The 23154-nt window shown below is 32.4% G+C and overlaps 1 protein-coding gene, 1 non-coding gene and 1 pseudogene across 2 annotated transcripts; all 3 read left to right on the forward strand.

Moving 5' to 3' along the window:
* Positions 1-6264: 6264 nt before the first annotated feature.
* Positions 6265-6338, forward strand: TRNAI-UAU. Its single transcript has one exon. It is a non-coding gene; the product is annotated as a tRNA-Ile (tRNA).
* A 3196-nt stretch (positions 6339-9534) lies between these two features.
* LOC107007564 (serine/threonine-protein kinase STY13-like) lies at positions 9535-15991 on the forward strand. The gene is made up of 3 exons (XM_015206238.2): positions 9535-9689; positions 10825-11787; positions 15365-15991. Exons 2-3 carry the CDS (start codon positions 10919-10921, stop codon positions 15699-15701), a joined length of 1206 nt encoding a protein of 401 aa, XP_015061724.1. The 5' UTR covers positions 9535-9689; positions 10825-10918; the 3' UTR covers positions 15702-15991.
* A 1339-nt stretch (positions 15992-17330) lies between these two features.
* The window catches only part of LOC107005539, a 9118-nt pseudogene continuing 3294 nt past the window's right edge, over positions 17331-23154 (forward strand).

Raw genomic sequence — 23154 nt, forward strand, 5'->3', positions numbered from 1 at the left:
ACTTTACGGAAGTCCTACTACCCCCTTAAACTATTTTTGAATGAACTTATTTGCTCCCTGAATGCTCAGGTGACAAAGAAAGTGCAGTTCACTCTCTCAAAGTGAGAAGTAAAAATAATAATTAAAACTTTAATTTTTAGATTGTTTTTTTTTAATTTATAAAAAAAATAGTTTCCTTTCATTTTCAATTTTTTTTACCTTCTTTTTTTTCTCTATTCATTATTATAGCAACAGCATTCACGGAAACTCATTCCACCACCAAGTCCTTCGTCAGAATCCCATGATTAAGTGGATTTTTACCCTCGAATCACAATTTTTTCATGGTAGATTCGATTGAAAAATTGGCAATAGCTTAAAATTAAAATTAAATTGAAAGTCAAGAGGATCAAATTTTAGTGTCATTAATGGAGAAATTTACAAATTCCCTTAGTTATATTATCCTGACCCAACCACTTCATCTTTAAAGTTGCTAAACTCTCAATAATTTCAACCAAAATTCAAAACTCACTTTGAAAAATCAAACCTGAAGTCTCCAAATATTAAAAACTATCACTTTTTTGTGTTCATCACTAAGTTTCAATGCAGTCAAATCATTGCATATCCTACCAAACAACATCAAATAGTAAATCTTTTTACCATCAATCGACCTTTTAATTATTTTTTGTTTTATTAAACAAAAATCATGAAGAATTTTCAATTGATGTACATAAGGTTTATAAAAAAAAGTTCACTCAAGGGGTTCTTAATTTGAGTTTGCTTTGCTAGTTTGAAAAATCATTTCATCAAAGTAAAGAAAAAAATAAGCAAAAAAGGGAAGAGAAGAAGGGTAACATATAAGTAAAATAAAGGGAAACATAATATTTTTTAAATTTTTTAAAAGGTAAATTACGTGACAAGCGCGTGCCACTTAATTTTTAATACAAATCTGCACGTGAGTTTTTAAGAGGGTATATATCATACTTTTAAAATGTTCAGGAGGGTATAAGACTCCCGTGTAGTATAAGTATGTAGTAGAGAGTTGGGTGATAGATTAGGAGGCCTTTTGGCTATTTTCTCTAACTAAAATTATACTTTCAAAATCATTCCAATCATATCGGTACATTTTGATTATTTCTCAACTCTTTTATTAAAAAAAAAGTTATTGTAAGAGTCGTCACTAGTAAACGCCATAACACGACAAGATGAGTACTCACATTGAACTTGGCAAGACTCTCTAGAGTCTAGACATTAATACTTTCCAAAATCATTCAAATCATATATGTATATATTGTTCAGTTAACTTTCTATATTTTGCTTAACACGTTTTGTAAAAGTCGTCAATAGTAAAAATTAGAACGTGATTAGATGAAAACTCCTATTGGACTTTTGTTCAGAGCCTCTAAACATTGGGGAGGTCGCGAATCATAATAGGGCTACGGGGGTGTTTTGGCGAGAGTTTCTTAAATTATTTTCCAACAACTATAACCAATCGAACATGAAAATATTGAAAAAAATCCAGAAAAATATTTTTCTCCGTGAACATACCCTTAATTACTATACTACAAATTTACATGCAAAAAAAAGCTCATCTCAAACAATATAGTCTAATTAATTCCTCAGAAATCGTCAATCTCCTGTCCCACATCGGTAGTAAAAGACCATTACATCCATTTTATAAGACATCAACTAGAAAATACATATTGTTGAGCTTAGTAACGTAAGCTTGTGGCCTAAGTGGGAGCAATAAAATGATCGGGACAACCAATTCTTTAGCCCTTTGGTTCATAAAAAGCGGATTGTGGTGTAGTGTGAGTAATGCGATTAATAGTAGTATACTCAATTTTGATTACTCTATTTTGTATAATTAAAATTAAAATTTTCAAAATCATTATTGTAATATCGATGCAGATCATTTACTTATTGGGAAACTTTGAAAATTGTTATGTAAGAATCGTTATTAGTAGAAGTTAGAACGTTATTAGATGAGTACTCGTATTGAATTTAGGTGAGACTTTCAAGACGTTATAACTAAGATTAGATTTTTCAAAAATATTCCAATCATATCAGTACTGTTCGGTTAATCTTTTATATTCTTTTAAAACGTTATGCAAGAGTCATCGACAATAGAAGTTAGGACATGATAAGGTTAGAAATTGCATTGGACTTTGGTGAGACTTGTTCACATTATAACTGAAATTAGATTTTTCAAAATCATTCCAATCATATTGGTACATTTTGATTTTTTGTTAACTTTTTTATTAAAAAAAATGTTATTGTAAGATTCATCACTAGTAAACGCTATAACACGACAAGATGAGTACTCACATTGAGCATGTCAAGACTCTAGAATCTAGATATTAATACTTTCCAAAATCATTTGAATTATATATGTATATATTGTTCAGTTAATTTCTATATTTTGCTTAATATGTTTTGTAAGAGCCGTCAATAGTAAAAATTAGAACATGATAAGATGAATACTTGTACTGGACTTTTGTTCAGAGTCTCTAAACTTTGGGAGGTCACGAATCACGATAGGGCTAAATGGGTGTTTTGTTTAAAATTGTTTTCCAACCATTATAACCAATCGAACATGAAAAAATTGAAAAAAACAATTTCCAGAAAAACATTTCCTTTTGTACCAAATGACGAACACACCCTTAATTACTACACTACAAATTTTTCACATGCAATAAAAGCTCAACTCACACACTAGTCCAATTAATTCATCGGTAATCATCAATCTCCTGTCCCACATCGGTAGTAGAAGACCATTACATCCATTTTATAAGACCTCAACTAGAAAATACATATTGCTGAGCTTAGTTACTTGAGCTTGTAACCCGAGTGGGAGCAATAAGATGATTGGGACAAACAATTCTTTAGCCCTTTGACACAAATAGTGTGTTTGGTTTGGTTCATAAAAAGCGGGTTGTGGTGTATTATGTGTACTACGAATAATAGTAGTACTCATGGTCTAAGGATTTAGACTTGTCGGCTCCCAAAGAGGAGTTCGATGGTGGGAGGAGGGGGCAAACCCGCGCGGGCGCGGGTTCGCCCCTCATTATGGCTGGCTTAACAGAGCAGCGCTCCCAACTGATGGCCGGAGCGGCCCTCCGGCCATCGAAGACCAGTTCCCGTCCCAAGTCACGCCGCTATAAGATGTCAAGGTATATTTGGTTGGACCATTGTTTTTTTATTGCTTCGCAGAGTTGAAAATAAGCATAGATTCATTATATTTTGTATAACGAAAAACTAGACTTTCAAAATCACATATCATATAGTTTTTTCTTCGATATCGATATAGTTCAATTAATTTATGATTTTTTAAAATGTTTTGATAAGAATTAGTAGTAGAAGTTAGGACATTATGTAAGTAGATTAGGGTTAGAAAAAACTACAGAATGTAGCAGACATCAATATACATTTAAATAAAATAGTTGTAGTTTAATTTTTTTGTGTTATATGGTTATAACTATATAATAAATAACAAAGTTAATGATATATAAATACCTTCTCTTTCATCAATATCTCTATATTATAGATTTTTTGTATTTTTTCCCAATTCCTTCTAATTCAAGATCTTTTTAAATGATTCTAGGAGCGATTTTTGTGGTTTCAATTCATTATAAGGTATTTTAACTGATTTTCTCTGCGTTTTTTATGAAAACTTTATTTATATACATCTATTTTTATCTATTTTTATAGGTTTTTGATTGAAATTGCTTTTTCATGAAAATTATATTGTTTTTTATACTTTTCTTTCCATGGAGAAATTGCTTATCTCCTTGCGAAGAGTGTCACCTTTACTGCTGGAGCCATTTTCTTGTCCCGGCGCATCGATGAAAGATCCCCGACGGTCTATGAGATGGAGCGTGGGAAATACCCGCATTTCAGTAGAGTCGTTAGGTTATCGTTGTTCAAATGTTTATATTTAATAATACTTATATGCATAGATAATTGTATTGTAATATTAATGCAATGATGATTTGTGAATACAAGTATATCTGGATACATAAGTAACTTATCCAATCTGATTAGGCAATACAAGTATAGTTGGATACATCAATATTATATTTTTATAAATAAATACCTAAGTTAACATCAAGCCTCAAGTCTTATAGGAAAAACTTGAAAAAAAATCGACGTTTTGTTGGCTTTTTTAATTTTTTTATACAGTTAAATATACTTACACAGTTTGATTCATACACATTCTATTGTTTTTTCATTTTCTTATTTAAAAACAGTGTATTCATATGTATAGTATATTGGTGTTTCATTTTTTTGGTTTAAAAATAGTGTATCCATTTTTCAAATTGTTGTATTCATATGCTAAAATTGTACTACTTTAACTTGTTTGATGTATTAATGCATTAAGTTTTCATAAATAATTTGTATCCTTGATATATCAATACTTTAAGTTTTATAAATAGAAACATCAATTTGAATTCAAAGTATATATATGTTAATTGTACAAGTAATACATTTTCCTTATTTAGTTATTGTAATTACAACTGTATTAGTGTTTAAATAAAAATAAATAAAAAAACATATGCAAAAATACGACGAGAAAAAGACATAAACACTCTTTTATATTCAAAATTTTATAAATACTTTTATAATTAGTATTTAGTGAATATATTGTATTTAGGAATATAAATACAACTTATTGTATTATGTGAATGAATCAGATACGCATACAATATGTAATTATTAGTTGGTAATTTAATAATTGAAATTTTGATTTAGGAACATAATAAAAGGTTGGCACTTGACAGGAAACATATCATAACTTATTTAGTGCATTGTAAGATCACTCTATAAATAATAATAATAATAAAAAAAATTAATACAAACATGTAGCTAGAAATTGACATAAAGTGTAGTCATTTTTAGTAAATATTATATTTATAGCTATTGAACTTTAATAATATTATAAATATAGTCATTTTTGTAAGTTGCTCGGGTTTTAGATTTTCCTCCTTGTTTTAAAAAAAATATTGGGAAGAGAAACTCCTCAAAAATTATCTAATTCTTTCATTTTTCTTTAAAATATCAAATGGCTATTAAATTTATCTCAAATAGCAATATTTTTTTATATAGGATTTGATTGAATTTTTGGACAAAATAGTTCAAGTAACTATTTGAAAAGTCAAATTGTTTTTTTTTAATAAAAAAATTATAATATTCGAATTTAAGTTTTTTAATTGTAGAACCTAGGGGCATGCATGGTTCGTTTCACCTGATTCTTTTATGAAATTTGATCATACTAATATTTTGATTATTCTATTTTGTATAACTAAAATTAAAAATTTTAAAATCATTAGTGTAATATCGATGCAGATTGATTACTTTTATTGATTACTTTTCGATAATTTTTAGAAAATGTTGTGTAAGAGTTGTTATTAGCGGAAGTTAGAATATTATAAGATGAGTACTCGTATTGGATTTAAGCGAGACTCTTAAGACACTACAACTAAAATTAGATTTTTCAAAATCATGTCAATCATATCAGTATTGTTCGATTAATCTTTTATATTCTTTTAAAACATTATATAAGAGTCGTCAACAACAAAAATTTGACATGATTATACGGTGTGAAGTCGCATTGGACTTTGGTGAGACTTTCTAGACATTATAACTAAAATTAGATTTTTCAAAATCATTCCAATCATATCGGTACATTTTGATTATTACTTCTTCTTTCTTTTTATAGAAAAAATATTTTAAGAGTCATCACTGCTAGTAAACATTATAACACAACAAGATGAGTACTCACATTGAACTTAACGAGTCTCTATAGATATTTTTAATGTTTAAAAGTTTATGAATCAAAGAGAACCTTCGCGTTTGATTCATAAAATCTTTGATATTATATTTCAAAAATTATTATTACTTCGAGATAGTCACTCGATGTACAAAGTTTATTAATCTAATTGATTTGAATATGTATTATATAGATAAATCATAAGCTTTGAATTACGATTGATAAAAATCCATAGTTTTAATTCAAACCTTATATATGTGTTAAAAATTCATTAGATATACATAAATATTTAATTTAAAATTTCAAAGCTTAGTCAAACACCTTCGATCTCTAAAATGATTGTACTCTTTAGATTTTCAAAAAGTTGAAAAAGGTTACAAGTGAATTTTCTACCCAATTAGATAACTAATTGTATTCCTTTCACCTAATTCTTGGATTTAAATTAAAGTTTAAAGCATTATTAATAATTATTATAATTAAGTTATACTATAGGACATGTAATCATTATTAATGTCATTGGTCCTGTAGCTCAGTTGGTTAGAGCGTTGGTCTTATGAGCCGAAGGTCGCGGGTTCGAGCCCCGCCAGGACCACCTTTTTTTTTGTTTTCCGAGATAAATAAATACTAACATTATGTTACGTGGAATCTATGTATTAATTTATGCGCGCTAAAATCGTTACATAACTAATATTAATTTATGCAAAGTAGATTTTTTTCTACTACAATGTTTTTTACATGTTCGTGCCAAGTGATANTATATATATATATGTTAATCATAATAAATGATTGTTGTGAATGTTTAACGTCTACATGTCTGTTATGAATTTATTGATTATATGTAAAAAATTTAATGGAAGACAAATATTTTAATCATTTATTTTTCATTAGTTCATATTTAAACGATATGTATTTTCACGAGATATTATTTCGTTTTTGACTCTTTCTAATCTAACCAATCTCTGAATTTTCGAAAGAATTGTAGATGATTAAATTAATATTTAATACTTCAATCGTGAATATTCATATCATGATTTTAAGTGAAATTTATAATATGTTTGGGTATATTCGAATATTGTAAATATATGCTAAGTTTGAAAAATATTGCTTTCGACTTATATTCCATAAAAAGTAGATATTGTCATGTTGTTCCATATCAAATTAATTGAACCATTATAAATTAAATTGGCACAACTATGTTACATGGATGGATCATATATATAAACTTCCAAATTATTGCTTTCGAGTCAAGTTTAATATAATATTTTGAATTCGTATCGAAAAGTTTTATAATGATTAAATAAATATTTATTAATAAAAAAATGATTTTATCCTCAACGATCCAAAGAGTTAGCCATATCTGTCATTCTTAATTAAATGCAAGTGCATATGATAAAAATTGTAGCTATAAACTTCGTCGTTTATTATTCATAATTCACAATTCTTTTTAACTTCAGAATTATAGTGTTCTAAGTTAATAAAAGAATATTACTTATATAATTGTCCTTGAAAATACTTTTTAAAATATCCTCGTTGCTTGTAAATCACTTCATTATTAGACATGAAATTTTTGACTTATTAATTAATGAACATAACAATATATATAAGTACATAGGTAACATTAGTCAAAGATCAAATATTTATAATTTAAATAGAGCCTATATAGAAACTCATGCTCACATGACATTTAACATGTGAATACTACTTTTTATGTTTCCTTGATAAGAAAATTAATAATAATCCTATATCTTTTAATGATTTTTTTTTTGTGATTTGATATTACGAAATAAAAATATGATATTTTAAGTCGATATTTTAATGTTACGAAATAGAAATTTAGGATTTTAAGTATTCATCAGTTTTTTTTGTGAAAATTATATGATCTAATCTATTGACAACTAAATATTTTTAATAACGCTATTTTTTTTTTTTAATATTATAGTGTCATGAAATAGGAATTTAAATTTTAAACATTTTTCATTATGCTAGTCCACTATTTTATTTTATTTTTCAAAAATCTGTTGACGATTCTATTAGATCCTAAACTTAGCCATATCAAAAACTCACAGCTTCGATGACTAATATTCATTGCATTTTCATTAATATTGTATTTTTTATTCCCACTAATTTAATGATGCCATCCTTGTAATATTTTTTTAAAAATTATGATATGTTATAAAATCAAGGAATAATTAAATTATGTGTATTGGTGAATATATAAAATGTTAGATTTGTCCAATCATCATTTTATATGGTTCTTTCTTTTATTTATTATTATTATTATTAGTATTTCCTTATTTAAATCATGGTAGGGAAAAAATATTGAAAAAACCTATTTGATTAAATGTAACAAAATTAAAAAAACAAGTAAAATGTGTTTACTCATGAATTAAACATGTTTAATTTGTCTTATCATCAACATTGTCTTGACCCTTTTTCTATGTTTAGAAATACTTTTTAAAAATTCAAATTCGAAAAAATTATGTTAAATTCAGCTTAACTACAAATAAAAACATTCACATTTAAAATGTCACATTTTTAATGTCATTTTTCTTACAATAAATTATCTCTATTTATATATATATATATATATAACTAAACTTAAAAGGAAAGTAACATGTATTTATTATCATTATTAGTAATAAACGAGATTTGATTCATCTAACCACTAATTTTGTCTCTTTTTTTTTTCCTATTTATTGATATTTTTTTTCAAATTCAAAATGGAAAAACTTATTAAATTTAGCTTATGATATTTAATTATCCAATCACCACATTTGCCTTGTTTTCCTTCTTATTTACTAGTATTTTCCTTAATTTCAAATGAAAAAGTTCATTATATCTAGCTAGTAATATTTGATTTGTCCAATCACCAAACTTGTCTATTCTAATTTATTACTAATTTCTTAAATTCAAAGTGGAAAAATTTATTAAATCTATTTTATCATGATAATTATGAGTATATTCCTTATATGTATAATTAAATATAACACAACCTATTTTAAAAGAAAAAAAAGCACGAAATATATTTAAATTTTGATCAAATTACTTTGGGTAAGATTTATTAATTCCTGCAATATTTAATAATGCATTTTAAAAAGATATATAACTGTTAAGTTGGACAAGTTATTATTATAAGGGAAAAGGCTCAAATATGCCATTAAACTTTCGGGAAAAGCTCAATTGTTATTCTTTAAAAGTTTGGCTCATCTATGTCATTGCCGTTAAAGAAAAAGCTCATTCATGCCATTACTTTATTTCTTTTAAATTTATTTAAAAAATTGATGACGTGACCAAATTATAATTGGTCACGTGTCAAAAATGATTTTGCAAAACCACTGTTAAAAAATAATGGCATGAATGAGTCTTTTTCTTGAACGCATAGATGAGCCAAACTTTTAACGAATAACAAATTAACCTTTTCTGAAAGTTCAATGACATATTTGAGTCTTTTCCCTTATTATAACGATATAATATTTATGATGTCCACTTAGGCACCTATATATCTTTAGAACACGCCATTAAACAATGCATGAGAAATTAGTCTTGCACAGAATTTGAGATTTTTACAACAATTTCTATTAAAGTTCAGATATATTTTGAACTCTTTTATAATTAACTTATTTATATTATCGAACTTGAGATTACACATTTTTCTTTTTTCATCTCAAATTTTAAACTAATGTACGATAAAAATATTTTTACGTTGTATTTAGATGCTCAATCGAAATAAACCGGACTTTGATAAATGAAACTTGTTGAAAACAAAAAGTAGGCTCCACATAAACTTCCATTTCATACCTTACTCTTCTCCGTGTGTGTTTATTTTTCTTGGGTTCACTTCTCTTTAGTTTTTTACTTTGATTTTTCTCCGGAGCTCCGGTGGTCGGAAAGTTGATCGGCGTCGGAAAACAAATAGAATTATAAATTTAAAGTCACAATCGAGGTAAATTTGCTTTTTTCTCCTTAATTTTGCCCGTTGATCATTCATTTTTTCTGAATTTTCCGTGATTTAATTAAAGTTTAGTTCTTTTAGTGTGTGATGTTGGAGTTAAAGTTTGAAGCTTTTTTTTGCTTAGGGAAGTAGTTTGAGTTAGAGATGAAAATGTTGAACTTTTGTTTTACTAGGAATTGACCCCCACCCCCCACCCCAACCCTATAATTGGAAGAAAAATGTAGGTGTGAAAGTTGAATTTGGAGTTTTTTGTGATTTTGGAGTTGGTTTGATGTGTATATTAATGGGTTTTATGTTTTAAGTTTGGAGCTTTTTTGTTTAGGGAAGTAGTTTGAGCTGGAGATGAAAACATGTTTTGTTTAATTTGGAATTGAAACAGAAAAATTCGTCTTGGTTGTTCGATTTTTGGTAAGTCTGAAATTAATAAAAAATGAAAGATATTAGAATCAGTGGCGGAGCCAGGATTTTCAATAAGGGTTTCAAAATTCGTAAAAATAGACACACGGAGTAGCCGAAGGGGGTTCGATACCAAGGTGGCTCCGCCCCTGATTAGAATGATGACCTTTTGTTCTATCATTATTGGAAGAAAGATGTAGATGTAGGGGTGGAAGTTCAATTTGGAGTTGTTTATCGCTTTCATTTTCTATGGTTTTGGGAAGTTTATCATATTGGTTTATGCTTATAGTTTGGATTCTTTTGGCCTATGGTGATGTTTTGTTTTATTTGGAAATAAAAAACCTTTTATTTGGAAGAAAAAGAAAAGGTCACTGTTCTTATCTTTGTGCTGTAGATAAGAATGGTGACCTTTTGTTTACTTGAAATTTACCCCCTGTAATTGGAAGAAAAATGTAGGGGTGACATCCATGAGGTCACAGGTTGAATACCCCAAAGACAAAAAACATTAGGTGATTTCTTTCTATCTGTCCTAGCTTTGTTAGATAGAGTTGCTTGGTACTTGTTGCGAGTGGAAAGTTACATTATCTCGTGGAATTAGTCGAGGTGCATGCAAGCTGCGGACACCAAGTTTATATAAAAAAGAAGAGTTGAAAGTAGCTGACCCTGTCAGTCTATGTAGGAGAATTGATTTTTGATGTACCTAACCTTTTACATTTTTCATATTTTGCAGGGTCTGTGGAGGTGTGGTTTGATTCTAGAAATCCCCGTGCAAAAGATATAAGTCGGATTGAAACTTTTCTGCTGTTGCTGCCTCATCAGAAAAAATGATGGAGGCTCCAAAATCTGTTGGACTTACAGACTTGAATCAAAACCTGTCGCAGAACTTTTACTATAAGCTTGGCGAGGGGTCAAACATGTCTACGGAGAGTTATGGGATGAGCAATGCTGGAGGTTCTGTTACAATGTCGGTTGATAACAGCAGTGTTGGATCAAATGATTCTCACACTCATATTTTAAACCACCAGTACAACCACATCCACAATAACTATTCTGTTGCTGCTAGCGTAGTCAGGGGGAGAGTTTCTAGATTGAGCGATGATGCCCTCGCTCAAGCCTTGATTGATCCTCAGTTCCCCACCATTGGGCTTGAGATTTATGATGAGTGGACAATTGACTTGAGGAGGCTTACCATTGGACAAGCTTTTGCTCAAGGATCTTTTGGGAAACTGTATAAGGGAACTTATAATGGTGAAGATGTTGCCATCAAGCTTCTGGAGAGGCCAGAAAATGATCTTGAGAGGGCTAATCTTATGGAGCAACAATTTCAGCAGGAGGTCATGATGTTGGCAAATTTGAAGCATCAAAACATAGTACGATTTATTGGTGCATGCCGTAAACCCATGGTGTGGTGTATTGTGACTGAATATGCAAGAGGGGGATCAGTGCGTCAGTTCCTCACAAGGCGGCAAAACCGAGCTGTGCCATTGAAGTTAGCAATTAAGCAGGCCTTACATGTGGCAAGGGGGATGGAGTATGTGCATGGCCTGAATCTGATTCACCGGGATCTGAAATCGGACAATCTACTGATTGCTGCTGACAAGTCAATCAAAATTGCAGATTTCGGTGTTGCTCGAATTGAGGTGCTGACTGAAGGAATGACACCAGAAACTGGCACTTACCGCTGGATGGCTCCGTAAGCATCTAGACCCTTTAGCAGCCTTGTTTAATCCGCTTTGATCCAGTTTGGGCTTATCGCCAAACCCTATATTAGAGCTCTCTCTGTCTTCATTACTTTCGGAGTTTTATTTCTTTTTTAAAACTACTTTGATATGTGTTACTTGAGCCAAACATCTTTCTAAAAGAACCCATCTACCTCCACGAGGGAAGGGTAACGCCTGCTCTCTCTCTACCCACCCAAGACACCACTGAGTGGGAGTTCACTGGGTATGTTGTTGTTGTTGTAGCATGCTGGATTCCCTTTATGGAACAAAATTTTTTAGAACTAAAGTGAAAAGTATGGAGGTTGATGGGTTCAAGTCCTGAATGTCCTTTTGATGGCACCTCACTGATTGTGATTATATTTTCTATTGTATACCTGCTGTTGTTGCTAAGAGGAGAAATTATTTGTTCCAGTTAGCTTTTTAACATAGTTATGTGCCTGTTAGTGAAGGTTAAAGAGTTGATCGATTTTATTTTCTCTTTCAATTTATTTCAATCCTTTTGATCTTCCTTCTTGTCCGTGATTTGTACCTTGATTCAAGTTAGTCACATCCAAGGATGTGGCTTAGCTTTCAATGAAGTAGGTGCAAATCGCGGAGATTTGGGTTAAATCACACAAGTAGTGCTTTATTCCCATATGCCTAAACCTTACACCTTGGTGGGTATCTATTCATATCTGTTTATTGATCCAAATAAATGGTAAAGTGCCTTAGTTGATAACTCTCAGCACCAGCCACATCATATTCCATGAACTTATCAGCCCAAAGTGATAATTAACAGGAAAAGAACTAATCTTTAAAAAAAAAAAAGTTCTTTTTCTGTTAATAATCACTTTGGGCTGATAAGGTTCATGGAATATGACGTGGCTGGTGCTGGGAGTTGTCAACTAAGACACTTAACCATTTATTTGGATGCATTCTCCCGATGAAGATGATAAGTTCTTCATTGCGGTGGAAATTTTGGTCTTTTAGCAGGCATCTTAGAGAAGCATGGGAGACTTTAGTTCAAATCTTAGAACAGGCACAAAAACACTAGGTGATTTCACCTGATACTTGTGTTAGTGGGGTATATTGCAAGTACTTCACAAAATCATCGTCGACATGCACTAGTGCTCTTCGAGGATTTCTCGATTATCAAAAGGGAAAATCTAAATAAGTTCTATTCTTAGACATAATTAAGTTTCAACACTTCTATCCCTCCAAACTTATTTATGCAGTTGTTATATTTAAGTGACTTATTAATGAATCAAAAACAAAACTGGTTACACCATAACTCAATTGCTAGCTCTGAGTTGGAAAGAAGTTCATTCTTCTTTGGCTGTTTCCAAAAGGAATTCCAGGAGAGGCCTTACAAAAACTAGAGTCTACAACGATAATGTGATTCTCCACTGAGTTACTACATCATAAGACCATCTCAATCTCTACGGAAAGGTAGAAGTGGAATATTTCACTCAATCTTTCATGAATCTTAATCATTTGTTGGAACCTTCTGTCATTCTTTACGAAGAGACCTCATTTTAAAAGCATAAAAAGCGTCTAGGTGATGTTCTGTAGAATCTACAATGATTATGTGGATTCTCCATTGAGTTGCTACATAAACTTGTTCCATCCATAAGATTATCTCAATTTCTACGGAAACGCAGAAGTGGAGTACTGACTCTCATGACCCTAAATCATTTGTTGTAACCTCCGAGCATTCTTCCTGGAAAGAAGTGTTTTTAAAAGCAAAAGGCGATTCGTGGAGTTTGAAGTGTAAAGCTAGGAGTGAAGCATACAAGTTATGGGTAAGTAAAAAGAAGTACCAAACGCATACAAATTTAGTTGTCTTCTCATGAAACTGAATCATTTTTTGAAACCTCCAATTACCGAGAGTAGTGTTTTTAGAATCGAGAAATGCAAAATGTGACAAGGTCCATGATTTTGAAGCAAAAAGAGAGAAGTGAAGCGCACTAGCTATAGGAAGTAAGTAATGCCAGACATAGAAGGATTTACTACTATAAAGATGCAATGAAATGTTGTTGAAATGCTTGCTATCAGAAAGGATTTAGGAGGTTGACCTTGTGAGTGGTGATAATTTTGGTGACCTAGTGCAGTCGTGAAACACCACATCCCTGGGATGGTGGATGATGTGGCAGTGTAATATAGTTCTTCTCTGTGTGATAATAGGCTAGTATGCATGTTAGACTTTCCTTGGCGAAATAGACAGATGAATCTGTTTGCATTTGTTAATTTGATGTGATAATGAATGATCTTGCCACAGTGTTATGAAAGGCGCTCGCCTCGTCGCCAAAGGCGAGAGGCGAGGCGAGGCGAGGGTGGCTCGCCATTCTCTGGCGAGGCGAGGCGAGGAGAAAAAGGCGAGCCCCTGGCGATCGATGGCGCTGAAATGGCGAGCGAAAGGCGCCGCCTTTTTGATTAAAAATTTTTGACTTAATAAAATTAGTCAAAATTAGGGTTTTTTTTTTTACTTTTGAAAATTTCTGAAATCCTCCACATCGCGACTCTCTCTCTCTCTCTCTCGATCGATTCACTCTTCTCTTCTCCTCCATCGCGTCGCTGCTCCCTCGCTGTCGCGTCTCTGCTCCCTCGCTGTCGCGTCTCTGCTCCCTCGCTCTCCCTCGCTGTGGCGTCTCTTCTCCCTCGCCGACGACCCTCGCGACTCTCACTCTCTGTTTTCAGGTTTTCAGGTAATGTTTTCTCATTTCTGATTTCTCTCTTCTTCTTCTGTTCTTATTTTTTCTGTTCTTCTTCTTCTTCTGTTCTTATTTTTTCTGTTCTTCTTCTTCTTCTGTTCTTATTTTTTCTGTTCTTCTTCTTCATTTTTTTTTTTAATTTTGGTAAGCAGCAGTCAGGCAGTGCTTACTGCTTTGTGTAAGTGTAACAAGTGTTAATTTTTTTTTTAAAATTCTTTTCCTAATTATTTATTCCAATATTTCTAAACAGCGAATTAATTGAATTGTTTGGTCTTTAAAGTTTTAGACATTTTAGTATCTACTATTGGTTTTTGAATTGAATATTTGCTAATATGTGTTATTGCTATTAAGACTTTGGATAAAATATGCAATTAAATATTTTTAATTTTTGGTATTAATTGGCGCCTTTATTCAAAAAGGCAAGCGCCTCGCCGCTCGCCTCGCCGCGTGGCGAGGCAGGCCCTTGTCGCCTTTTGTCGCCTCTCGCCGTCCACAACACTGTCTTGCCAAAAAGAATATGATATTGAATGATCTTTGCCAAAGTAGGTGGGGACCAGATCTAAATATCTGGTAAAACTCGTATACGTGCAGAGACTACAGCCAGTCTGTGACACTATGTGCAATTCTAGTATACTCAAATTTTGATTCTGATTAACTGAGAAATGAAGTTACTTTTCAAGTTTACTCTTGAGAAATTAGTTATTCACAATGCAGATCCTATCCTGTTTAACAATGTGAATTTTCTGGCAAGTGTGTCTGGTTTCTTCTCTTTTCAGAAAAAAAAAAACGATGTTCAAAGTTGTTAACAATATCATCCGTGTTTCGTTGTGGACCGCCAATGTTTGACTTTGTTTTGTAGGGAGATGATCCAGCACCGGCCATACACCCAGAAAGTTGATGTTTATAGTTTTGGCATTGTTCTATGGGAGCTCATAACTGGGTTGCTTCCTTTCCAGAACATGACTGCTGTGCAGGCTGCTTTTGCTGTTGTCAACAAAGGCGTCCGTCCAACAATCCCCATTGATTGTTTGCCTGTCTTATCTGATATCATGACCTGCTGCTGGGATTCTGACCCCAATAATAGGCCAACTTTCTCTCAGGTTGTCAAGATGCTTGAGGCAGCTGAGACAGAAATCATGACTAATATCAGAAAGGCACGTTTCAGGTGCTGCATTCATCCTACGGCTACAGGTTGATTCAGGAAAGAGGAAACTGGAGGCAAAAAAAATGTTGAATGGCAAAACTGATTTCGAGTCTGCCATGTGTATCTATCCGGCACAATTTCTTTTCAGATAGAAAAAGGGTTATAGTTATGAGAAAAAACTAAACATTTCTCCTGTATTTTGTATCTTTTCCTTAAAACCGTGGATTTAAGACAGCGACTCGTTGTTAATACAGGATATCTGATGTGCATCTATGCATGTCAGATTTTGGCTGTGTTTGCTGAATTTGTTCAAATATATATCAGGTTCTGAATTACATGAAATGCTCATCTATGCACGCAGCCTCGGTTTACACTCTGATAGTTGTATCAGTACAGGAGAAATACAAATTGCCTCCAGAGCAGTATGACACATCTAAGCCTCTGGCAAGTGTGCAAATTTGCTGTATTGAAAAATAGTCACTCTTCTAAATCTTCAATTATCTTATTACTTTTCTTCATTATGCTATTAGTGTATTTTCTTTTCATATCTTTTGTGATATGGTTTCCTAAAGCCGAGGGTCCATCGAAAAAAGTCACACTACTTTCACAAGGTAGGGGTACTTTTTTATACACAATCCTCTTTCTGACTCCACTTTTGGAATTTCACTGGGGTATGTTGAAGGCTTGAAAAATAGTTATTTTTACTTGGTATTATACTCATCGAAGATAGTAGATAACTAATAAAATATTTGAGGTATGTACAAATTTGATCGAAGACATAGATTGGTTATCTATGTTTTGGGATTTTCTAGTTCCATACATCATGGCAAGGATCCATTATTTTAGTGTAATGCTGATATGATTAGACTGTAAAATCGGAAAGATTAAATTATGAATGAAGATATTTTAAAAAAAGTATTAAGTGTCTTTTATAATAGATGAAACGAAGGAAGTGAGATTAAGATAGTTCAAACATATGAAGGGGAGATGCACAAATACACACGCCATTGATTGGGGGAGAAGTGATTATAGATAGGATAAAATGCATTTTTAGCTTATAGAGGACATGATCTTAGAAACGAAGTTATGAAAGTCATAAATATTAGGGCAATAAAAGGTTAGTATATAGTTCAGCGTTATCTCACTTTCTTACGGAATAAGCTTGGTGGTAATTTGGTGCACCATAGATATTTCCTCATTCATTGGCAATATCATTATTTTTGTTAATCCTCCTTGTCTCATGCGCTTCAATTATCACATTATTTGACCGTTATTATTGTATTCCTTGTTTCTCAAATACAATGTAATGCTTTTTTTTTAAAAAAAATTATTATGTCCTCTTTACTTTCATATGTTTTTTAATCAAATTGCTTTAACATGTGTTGTTTGAGTCGAGGGTCTTTCGAAAATCACCTGTCTAACTGGTATGCGTATATTTTACCCTTTCCAAACCCCCAAATTACGATAGTATGCGTTAATTGAGCCAAAGGTCTTCCGAAAATAACTTTCTACTTGGTATATGTACGTTTTACCTTTTTCAGATCCCATTCGTAAAATTACATCGAATATGTTGTTGATGTTATCGTCATAAAATTTTAGGGGTCAAAATGTATAAGAAAATAACTTAGGTGGGTACAAAAGCCATCATATAACTCATATATTACACATTAGAATGCAAAGAGGTCTAAAAGCAAACGACCTCGTTGAAGTGAAATGCTTTTGGCTGTAAACGGTGATTTTAGCACGGCGATTCCTAGGGTTTAGGCCGTAGAAGACGACGGAGTAAGATGAAGCCGGTAGTAAGAACATCAATGTCGAACGGACCTCTAATTTCATGGCTTAGGATGAGAAGGATGAATGCAACATCGGCGACCGCGTAAATATTCTCTCTCTATATGAAAACTTGTCGATTATGTTATTTTGAGCAATTTTAAAAATAGTTGATCTTCGATCTTTGTTTCAATGCAAATTAAAAAAAGCACCTAAAATCATTGTAGATATTCATTTCATTTCGTCTGTTTGTTGGTACATGAAGTTAGTTAAAAAATTAGATTTTTTTCATGGGAATGTTGTTGCTGATGTTATTTTGGTTTCTGAATTCAATTGTTTTAAAATATGGGCGTGTAAACTAGTAATATGACTCCAAAATGGTTGTTTATGTCAATGAAGAATAAAGAAGCAGCTAAAATTATGCATCCCTAGACTCGTTCTGAGTTCCATTTTTATCGAAATTCTTAGTTGGCAATGTGTTCCCATCTTCTGTGCTTGTAATCTGTTTATGACGATTACATGAAATTGGTGAATTCTCCTTATTTTCAGTTGAAATTTTGTTAATGATGTTATTACCCAGTCTCAACTATGGAGTATGGATATAAAAGGGGTTTATGGTAGGTTATGATCTAATTATTCTAATCCTATGAAGACTAAATTAGAGTGACACTGCTAAAGAGGATTTACATTATGGACTGTAATTACTTTGGGATCGTGTTGTGGTTGATTCTTTAATTGCATTTCAAATTATATTACACTTTGAGCCATAAAACACGAGAGAAAAGGGTAGAGAGTCCCTGTGAATATTTGGAAGTATAATATATGAAATACACTTCTTATCATGAATTTGAGAAAGAAGGAGAGTGGGTGGGATATAAGTTTTCATGGAAGGTGAAGATGTGCCGATTCAAATATAATGGTGATTCGTCCAAATACTAATTTTGTTTGTTTGTTTTTCTTATTATTTATTAGTAATGTCTAAAAATCAAAGTGCAAAATGCATTAAATCTAGCTTAAGATATTTGATTCATCCATCTACCAAATTTTCCTTGTTGTTCTTATTTATAAGTGAAAAATTCATTAAATATAATTATGGTATTTTGATTCGTCCAACCACCAAATTTGCCTTTTTTCTTCTTCTTCTTATTTATTAGTATTTTCCTTAAATTAAAAGTGGAAATATTCATTAAATCTATTTTACAATATTTGATTTATCCAACCACCAAAACTGTCTTATGTTTCTTCTTATTTATTACTTTTTTTCTTGGATTCAAAGTGGAAAAATTCATTAAATCTAGCTTACAATATTTGATTCATCCGACCACCAAATTTCTCTTGTGTCTCTTCTTATTTATTTCTACTATCTTTAATTCGGAGTGGAAAAAATTATTAAATCTTGCTTTATTGTAGTAATTATGAGTATATTCCTTGAATGCAAAGTGGAAAAATTCATTAAATCTAACTTGTATCTACAACCAAATACATTCACTTTCAAAATCGCATTTGTAATCCACACTCCAAAATCACTTTTTTGGTGTGAACTTATTGGCTGATTAACTATAGTTAAAATAAAGAAAAAATCTCAAGCACATGTATTTTGTTCGATGTTTACTAAGCTTTTAAATAATTAAGGACATTTATAATTAATAATTGGAGAACATTTTAAAATTTATCCTCATATTTATTAGAGTCAAAATGAAATTTATTGAACACTAAAATAATTCTAATACAAGTAGGTCCCACATAAAGTCTTACTCACACTAAAAACATTATAGAGATTTTCTTTTATTTTAACTAAAGAAAATTCTTTTCATACATCAGTCTCTCTTTGTTTTCTTCTTTTTTATCGTGTTCACTTCTCTCAGTTTTTACTTCGATTTTTCTTCAAAGATCCATTGGTCTGATAATTGATCGGTATCATAAAACAAGTAGAGTCATCACATTCTTCATATACCTCATTTCCAAGAATAGAAGTGGTTCATTTTCTTTCTATCTCAATTCAAATCGAGGTAAATTTACTTTTTTCTCTTTGATTTTGCCCTTTATCGTTCATTTTTATGAATATTCTATGGTTTGATTAAAGTTTAACATTGGGTGCTTCCTTTCCATCCGTCCTAGCCCTGGTAAATAGAGTTTTTTGGTACTTGTTGCGGGTGGAGTAAAGTTTGATATGGAGATAAAATTGCCGACATTTTTTTCCTCTTGCAAAACCCCCAATAATCGGAAGAAAATTGTAGTGGTAAAAGTTGAAGTTGGAGATGCTTATCAATAGGTTATTCATCAAAGAGGAAACATGATTACTCAGTTTCACAAGCGTTTGACCTTCTAAGTCTACATAAAAGAATTGATTTTGATGAACCTAACCGTTTCAATTTTTATGTTTTTCAGGGTTGTTGAGGAACGGCTTGATTTTAGAAATCTTCATGCAAAACAAATAAGCCGGATTGAAGCTCTTCTGCTGTACCTGCTTCATCAGAAAAACTACCGGGGCTCCGACATTTGTTGGACTTGTAGATTTGAATCAAAACTGTCGCAAATTTTTTATCATAAGCTTGGCGAGGGGCAAACATGTCTATTCAAGGTTATGGGATGAACAATGCTAGTGGTTCTGGTGCAATGGCAGTGGATAACAGCAGTGTTGGTTCAAATGGTTCTCACACTGATATTCTAAACCAGCAGGGTAATCACATCCACAGTAACTATTCTGTTGCTGCTAGCGTAGTCGGGGGGAGAGTTTCTAGGTTGAGCGATGATGCCCTTGCTCAAGCCTTGGTTGATCCTCAATTCCCCACCACTGGGCTTGTGATTTGTGATGAGTGGACAATTGACTTGAGTAGGCTTACCATTGGACAAGCATTTGCTCAAGGCTCTTTTGGGAAGCTCTATAACGGAACTTATAATGGTGAAGATGTTGCCATTAAGCTTCTAGAGAGGCCAGAACATGCTCTTGAGAAGGCTCACTTTATAGAGCAGCAATTTCAACATGAGGTCAGGATGCTAGCAAATTTAAAGCATCCAAATATCATACGATTTGTTGGTGCATGTCGTAAAACCATGGTGTTATGCATTGTGACTGAATATGCAAGCGGAGGATCAGTGCGTAAGTTCCTCGCGAAGCGACAAAACAGAGCTGTGCCATTGAAGTTAGCAGTTAAGCAGGCCTTAGATGTGGCAAAGGGGATGGAGTATGTGCATGGTCTGAATCTCATTCATCGAGACCTAAAATCTGACAATCTATTGATTGCTGCTGACAAGTCAATCAAGATTGCAGACTTTGGTATTGCTCGGATTGAGGTGCTGACTGAAGGAATGACACCAGAAACTGGCACTTACCGCTGGATGGCTCCGTAAGCATCTAGACTCTATAGCAGCCTTGTCAAATCTGTTGTCTTGATCCTGTTTGAGCTTATTGCCAAATTCTATATTAGAGCTCTTAAGCCTTTTATCCTATTCTTTTAGGCTATTATTTTCTCTGTCTGCATTACTTTCTGTATTTTTTTTTTTAAATTACTTTTTTATGTGTTTCTTTAGCCAAACATCTTCCGGACACAACCTCTCTTCTTCTAGGAGGCAAGGGTAAGGTCTTCTTTCTCTCTACCCAACCTAGACCCCATTGAGTTGGATTCTCTTTATTGAATAATTTTTCTAAAAACTGAAGTGAAAAGCATGGAGGTTAAAGAGTTGTAACTTCATTTCATTTCCATCCTTTTCCTCTTCCTTCTTGTCCATGACTTGTAACTTGATTCAAGTTAGACACATTTAAGGGTGTCGCTTAGTTGTCAATGAAGATTAGGGTTCAATCATCCCAGTGACAGAAAACACCAAGTGTAACTCTTCCCATATGCCTAAACCTGAAACCTTGGTGGGTATAGTTACCTGAAGTCGAGATGTCTGGCTCAATCTTCTATGAATCTAAATTATTTATCGGAACGTTCATAATTTTTACGGAGAGACCTCTTTAAAAGCATAATAAGTGACAAGGTGATGTTTCTAAAATCTACCACAATTATGTGGATTCTGCATTGAGTTGCTACATGGACTTGTTCCATCGATAAGACTATTTCAATCTCTATAAAAAGGTAGAAGTGCAATACTTAGCTTACTCTCCTCATGTTAAAATCATAAAGCGAACCATGGTGTTTGAAATGAAAAGCTGGGAGTGAAGCATACAAGTTATGGAAAAGTATAATGAAGTACCAATCATATACAAATTTAGTAGTCTTTTCATGAAGTCGAATCATTTGTTGAAACCTACAATCATTAAGAGTAGTCTTATTAGAAGCGAGAAACACTGTTTTGGGAAGCGAGAAGCGGAAAAAAGCGACGAGGACTCCCTCCACGGAAGTGAAGCGTGAAGTGAAGCGCACACTTTTAAAAAAAAAACGACATTTAGTATAAAAATTAAAAAATATTAAATAACTCTATGGATAGATAATCAATAATACTCATAAGTAATAACATATAAAACAAAAAATCAAAAACATAATTACATCACAAGGACTCAAACTCCCATTCTTCAACAAGATCCTCAAACTCTTTAAGTGCCATAACCAAGGGTTCTACTTGGTCATCATCTTCTTCATCATCAGAAGGCCTTGGTCATCATCTTCTTCATCATCAGAAGGCTCATCAACGAGGTTTTGACTCGAACTAGAACCTCCAACTCCTCTTTCCTTGCCCCTTAAAGTACTCTCCCTAAAATTATAAATATTCTTCTCAATACCACTTGCCATAGAAACGTCACCATAAGTGAGACTTTCTCCTTCGTACACTTCTTCATCTTGGTGATCTTGTGGTGCTCCAGTTAACCATTCATTTGCCTCATCAATACTATCCAACAAAATTGGATCAATGGTATTATGAGCATTGTCACGACGTGCCAATGTTCTATTATATTTAATGAACACTAGATCATTGAGGCGTGTCAACTCAAGCCTATTTCTCTTTTTACTATGAATCTGCACATAGTAGAAAGTAATTAATAGGAGGACTTGGGATGATTAAGGTATCAATTAAAATAGTAATAATGTATTAATGTAATATGGTTTCTCACATGTTCATACACGCTCCAATTTCTCTCACAATCAGATGCGCTACAAGTTAAACTTTGCATTCTCATAGCAAACTGTTGCAAGTTTGGGACATTATGACCAAATTGCATCCACCATTCAACTGTAGAAGAGTAATTTTAAAAGATTCATAACTTAAATGTTGAAGCTTTAAATACAATTAAAATATGAAATTCTCACCAAGTGACCTCAAGGTTCTAGCTCTAATGGCTGATTCAATTCCAAGTAGGCCATCCGCTTTCATGTACACACCAAAACCGACAAAGTCCATGGAGTAATTTAAAGAAAAAAGTGAAGCAGAATGGCTATAAAAAGTAAGTGAAGCAGAATGGCTAGTAGATCCTTTCTCGCTAAAATCATTTTGCGCGTCATTTTTTAAAGCACAACTTATCCGAAGTGCATGACTTCAAGCAGTAATCCCATACTTCAAATTTCTTTAAGAGATGGCTTTGAACAAAAATGCGGGAGCTATGTGACACACGAGGAAATCAATGCCCGTCCTCAATGCCTGATAAGAAGAATGACTTATTTGGTATTAAGTCTTACAACACATGTTGCTACACCCGATTTGACAAATGCCTTATATATGTTGAACTAGATCTTTTGAAACAAAAGGAGCATTAAAACCCCATAATGATCAATCAATTAGTATAACCTGTTGAGTTA

This window comes from Solanum pennellii, chromosome 12 (genome assembly GCF_001406875.1).
Source record: "Solanum pennellii chromosome 12, SPENNV200".
Classification (NCBI taxonomy): Eukaryota; Viridiplantae; Streptophyta; class Magnoliopsida; order Solanales; family Solanaceae; genus Solanum; species Solanum pennellii.

Excerpts from the sequence above, each read along its gene's own strand:
- LOC107007564 (XM_015206238.2), top strand. The coding sequence starts at position 10,919 with ATGATGGAGGCTCCAAAATCTGTTGGACTTACAGACTTGAATCAAAAC. Across the intron at positions 11,788-15,364 it reads ACTTACCGCTGGATGGCTCC|GGAGATGATCCAGCACCGGC; the intron begins GTAAGCATCTAG and ends TTTGTTTTGTAG.